We start from the raw sequence: 6,000 nt of genomic DNA on the forward strand, positions 1-6,000 counted from the left end.
GCACAGCATCAGTGGAAATGTAAATATGTACTCTGGCTCTGCCAAACTTTTAAAGTCAAGTGTTAGGGCCACATTTTTTTAATGTCTATAGCCTTTCCTGCAGCAAACCATGACGCAGTACTGTCTGTGTCAAGATCTGCAGAACAGGTAAACAAGAACAACTGTTCTGGCTCCTGAGAAAACCCACCCCCAAAAGGAGGTTTAGAAAGAGCAGCAACAGCAGTATCACAGGTTGAGCTGCAGCTGTTCTGCCCTGCGGCTGAGTCAGCTTGTGCCAGCCAGATCCCTGAAAGTGACTTCTCAGAAGATCTTTGGAGAGTAGAAAGTTCTCTAAAATGCAGCATCATCACGTAATGTTGAGTACTTGACGTCTGACGGTCTTTTTCTCTGTGAATTTATGACCAGTAGCTTCGATCATTACAAGAAGTCTGATTACCTCACTAGATCTTCCATCTCTTGGAAAATGACATGAATTGCATATTCAGGCCACTACCCCCGCCATTCCCACCACACCCATGTCCCCTCACAGGGGCTGGCAGGTTTCTCCTGCCTTGGGCGGGAGTACTTGGATGACTTCTCCTAACACCAACACAGAAATGTTTAGGGGTACCACCTAATAATACCATTATAACCTCCTCCTTTCCCTCTCCTAATTCCTGTCAGTAGAAGAATGGGTGCTATTGTTAATTGATCGCCAATTTTTCATTTGGAATACTTTTGGGGAAAACATTACAATGTTGGTGGAGGCTACTGGAAGTGAAGAGTTGCCTCATGCCAAAATTGCTATCAGCATGCATTGAAGAGATATGGTTTGGGGGTAAACAGTGCTTCAAGTTGTTTTTATAGCTAGTGCATTAAAAAAACCAAACGCAACACTTTGTTATAGAGGTGCTCTATTCTGTGGAATACCAAAGTAAACTGTAACTGTGGATTAGTGGCTGAAGGATTATTTCTTTGGCAGAATAATCTGTGAATTCTACTTCTGCTGACTGAAGCCAGCTTCAGCAAAAATGCTTTAAAAGTACTTTCTTGAAATCTGCTCTTTCAGTGAGTGAAGGCAGGGTTGTCTTGACTCCTTTAAGCAATCCAACAAAGAATACTGGAAGTGTTTAGGCAAATAGGGATGTAACATACAACAGAAAGATGAACTGCAACAGAGATGTTGACATTGCACCTTTATGCTCCTGTTCACATCGCTCAGCTTTCAAAAAATGATAGACTGGCAAGCTGCGGAAAATTGTAGGCATCTACACTAGCAACAGTTCTCACTTTCATGTTTTTCATAAAAGCCAAACTGCCCTTTATGGGCTATTAATTTGTGAAGTCATTTATCTCAAGGCAAGACTGTATTTACAGAACCTAACATAAAGACAGAATATTGTAGCCTGAGATTTAAAAATGTCACTGCACTTGATGCCAGGATAAACAGAACAGAAATTAATTTCAGTTACATCTACCCTGACACTTCCTGAATTATTTTTTTACATTGGCTCTTGGCATTATATTCTTTTCCTGTTCGTCTACAACAAACCTCTATCTAAGCTAAAGAAATACATGTCATCAAATAAAAATGTTCTTCGTAATAATTGCAATAATTAAATATTATAGCTAGCTCTGTGCCTGGTAGAGATTAAAGGGATTATTTTTTATGCGAAGGCAGTGACCACTGCAGTTTTCTAGTGACTTCCTTTTCTTTATCACTTCTTTATCTCTTCTTTATCTTCTTTCTCTCTTACTTACTTCAGCAGTACATTTGGAGGGAGGAGCCTTCAGGGGGGCACTGCATAGTGGTGTGGCTCATTGTAGCACAAATACTGCATGCTACTGTAGTACAGCTCATGGTTAGTGTGTACGTCCTAGCCCTTCCTCTACAGCACTACACCCCAAGAGTACAGAGACATTACTCTGCTTTTTCCCACCTTTATCTCCATGGGTTTCTCTTCTTTTGAAGTTATTTTGACCTTCTACCCAGAAAAGGTCAAGCCAAGATACAATCATCCTAAAATAATCTTTACTTAGTCTGATTTCCTAGCCTCTTTGGGCAGAGACCTTGTTTTCCATTTTGAGCAATCTGTTTTCTGCAATAAAACACTGAATATGTCTCTCTGTTGCTATAGAAATAATATTGCATTAAATGAGGCAACCAGTGCCCTGCTGTCGACAAATCTAATCTAAGTGTTAGTCTCTCGAGCTTGAATTTCACCATTGGGAAGAGGTATACATAATTCTACAAATTATTTCTGTAACTTATGCATAAATGTCTTTATACTCTGAAACTGTTAGCTAAATTTCCCAGAGTGGTAGCATGAAGATTAACATGGTGTAATGTGTTTACATATATCTTAACAGAGCCTTCCCCCTCACCCTTTCCCCGCCCCCCTCCCCCAGACATTTTCATATTTATAGCTTGGAATTTCCAGTTCTTTGCATAGGAAAGCGGGGAGTGGCAGGGAAAGCAACTTTCTCTGCTGGGTTCCCTATCCAATGGACAACAAAGTGTGCCAGGTTATTTAAATTTTTTGTTTTATTTTTTTACAATCCAGCTCCTCCAAGTAACGTGAGATGTCATGTGCCCTGTTTTTTCTAGGATTAACAAGGGTATTTTCCATAACTGGAAGGACAGCCTAAACTAACCACTGTCCTGGTACAGCAATATACCCCACAAACTGATCTGCTGTCCACTACTTTCTAGACGAATGCCCAGTATTTCTCAAGTTACTCAAAAGACTTTGCTACAATAACCTTCTACCCTATACAGCAGTTAAACACAGGAGAGTTGTGGATTTTGACTTCATGCACCACGTATGAAATCTCACATCTGTCTTTACATTTAGACATAATATGAATATGGTTTTTTTCCCCAGAATTTTTCTAAAACTGTAGAATTCTAGTAACAGCAATAAGGTGGTACTTAAGCCTGTATCTACAGGTTATGGAAAAGGAATTGAAATCTTCACTAATAATAGTTACTAAGAGTCAGTGTTTGTCAACATACTGATCATAAGTATTTTGAAGGAACATGGAGAAAAAAATCTTTTATCTCACAGTTACATTACAGGAGCCCCTCTAATACATTTCTATGTGTAATATGTATGTGTAGTTACACAAATAGAACACAATTTGAAAATACATGATGATTGATTTGCATAGACCTGTATGTTAAAAATCTGATTTCAGAGTTCTTGTAAAAATCTTGTTACAACTTTGTGGTTTAAAAATGCAGTTATTATTTGTGGAATGGGCCCATGTTAGATATATGTTATGTATTGCAGGAGAAAATACAATTTATAAATGTTCGATTTAATTCATGCATAATAAACATATCAATGGCCTCTGATTAAAGATTACTCTCTAGAAAACTTAGAAAAAATTCTGTCATCATTAAAATAAAATAACTGCTTTTTTTAAAAAATCCTTTCTATGTTTTTTTCAGTGATTGTAAATTAATCTAGCAGTTAGATAAATGTTCCTGGACAGAGACAAATTGCTGACAGCTAGAAGGGTAACAGTCTGGGTATGCATATTAATATTAAAACAGAGGTGCGAGAAAAACTAGGAAAGTACACAATTACCTTTCTTTGAAATTAATGCCATGCTCATTATTAAAACAGACTTCTCATATAAACAAGTCGCCACAAGACACTAATTACATTTTTGCTGTTAAAGTAGTTCTTGCAATGAAAAAAAAAAACCCAACCTTAATTCCTTTGCACAGCCATAAAATGTAAACTAGAAGCTGACCTGGTTTTTACCCTTACGTAAAGCTGTTACACCATCCAAGGTTGCTGCATTTTTTTGCCACACCATCACTCTATAGATTAAAAGACTCAGCCTGCTAAAGCTTTTGGTGCAAAACACTGACCATTATATCACCTACTGCTATGCTATCTGTTAGTTCCTATCCAGAGCCTTGCTTAAAGCAAGTTACTGAAAACGACCAAGTACTTGATAAGGGAGCGAAAGAAGTGGGAGGAAAAGGGTTGAGTGGACGTACAATATTAAAGTGAAGATGTATTCTAGATCCCTGCGTATTATTATGATCACATCTAATATACAATATTTTCTTACTATGCATAGTTCCATAAACAAAAGCTAACAATGAGGGTAGGAAAAGATAGCATAAACACCAAAATGTCTTTGTTTTTTTCTATAGGAACTCAATGGAGAAAGGACCAAGAGCAAGATTTAAAGAATGTTCTGAAGAACACTGACCAGGACATACCATTGGTGTTTGTCAGCGGAAATCATGACATTGGCAATACTCCAACAACAGAAACAATAGATAATTATTGCAAGAACTGGGGAGATGACTACTTCAGCTTTTGGGTTGGAGGTGTTTTCTTTCTTGTGTTGAATTCGCAGTTATACTTCGATTCTTCCAAATGCCCTGAGTTAAAGCAAGCCCAGGATGTGTGGCTCAATGAGCAACTGGCTGTCGCTGAAAAACAGAAATGCAAGCATATAATAGTATTTCAGCATATCCCTCTGTTTCTGAGAAAACCTGATGAAGACCACGATTATTTCAACTTGGAAAAATCAGTTCGTCAAGAGATAATGGAAAAGTTTCATAAAGCAGGTATTTTCTCAAATTTTCCAATTTTTGTATTTTTGTTTCAAATTGTTCATGGCTATGCTGCCAGACAAAATACATTTAACTTAAATGGTACTGTTTTCAAGGAATTTTAGGTACTGCTTATAAGCCTCATTGTTCCCCATAGGTCAAAATTGTCAACTGTTTCTAATCACCTGTAAAAAGTAGCAAACAAAACTTTAGAGTGAAAAGTAAAAAAAAAACCAAAACAACAACAACAAAAAAAAAAAAAAACAAAAAAAAAAAAAAAAAAAAACCACAAAAAGGGGGGGGGACACTCTTTAAAATAAATAGCTAGGATTCCATTTTGCAAGTACTGATAGGTGTAAGACAACCTGAGTTTTTCCTGCCTATGGAGTGGAAGAGCAGGTATTACCATAGGAGAAAAATACAGAAATTATGATTTACATAAAATATGGAAACAGAATTCAGAATTACTTTGGAGGTTGTTTTTTCCCCACACTGAGCCAATTTTAAACCAAGAGTGTAATGCACTCCAGCTTTTTTCAGTGTTAAAAAAAGTCTTGCCCTGCTAAGATCAATCCTTTGCATATCCATTACTAATAGGGCCATGTCTGGGATGAAGGGCAGGTGGAATGTGCTAAACAAGCGTGTTCTACCAAATCCCTTATCTTTGTTTGATGACATTTGAATGGCGTGGAGACAGACACAGTACGCAGCTACTCCTCCATGCTGTTCCCATTGTTTCCTGGTAATTGCCTTCGTGTTCCTGGGGTGTGCTAGTCCTTCAAAATTTCCTGCCAGCCTGCCATTGCTGCATCGGAGTGTCATTTTCTTTTTATCTGTAAGAGAGCATGTTATTTGTATTACTGAACAATGCAAATTGTTTATGATGTTGTTCCTAATCTACCATATAATTGTTAAGCCTGGACTCATCCAAAAGCAGCCTCATTTCCAAGCTCTGAATCTCCTACTGTTTCCAATCAGTGGGGCCAAAATTCACAGCTATCTGAGGGCTCTCCAGGGGACTGACATATTTGCAGATTCAAGATTTACAAGTGGGGGGGTGGGGCGTCCCATAAGGAGACACACTGAGAATACCTCATAATATCTTTTTTTAATTTTTGTGCTAGTGTTAATATAATGCAAGTATTGCTGTTGGAAAGTTGGGCAGCTAAATGACTGCTTATGTACTGTTGACTAAAAACACACCCTCATTGATTAGAGAGCTTGTTAGCAGAAGGACATTGCCATACAGGTATATTCCAGTAAACAGGCATTAATGTGGAAACCAAAGCAGGTCTGTTGTAGAGTTTTCTGTCATCCAGATGGTTTACTAACATTTGGCAACACTCAGTACTGGGAATATAATTAATCAAGAGGTAAAAGAAGTTATGCAAAATGTTATCATTGTAACATTTGGGTCCTGCACTTCGGTCACAATAACC

At 37.8% G+C, this 6,000-nt stretch overlaps 1 protein-coding gene across 1 annotated transcript in view; it reads left to right on the plus strand.

The window, feature by feature from the left end:
- The window catches only part of LOC104156511 (serine/threonine-protein phosphatase CPPED1-like), a gene marked incomplete at its 3' end in the record, with an annotated part of 29,179 nt that extends 24,603 nt beyond the window's left edge, over positions 1–4,576 (plus strand). The window contains 1 exon segment of the mRNA XM_009701206.1: positions 4,154–4,576. Within this exon segment, the coding sequence (XP_009699508.1) occupies positions 4,154–4,576 (423 nt within the window).
- Positions 4,577–6,000: the final 1,424 nt, after the last annotated feature.

The sequence above is a fragment of the Cariama cristata genome, unplaced genomic scaffold (assembly GCF_000690535.1).
Source record: "Cariama cristata isolate BGI_N322 unplaced genomic scaffold, ASM69053v1 scaffold14145, whole genome shotgun sequence".
NCBI lineage: Eukaryota > Metazoa > Chordata > Aves > Cariamiformes > Cariamidae > Cariama > Cariama cristata.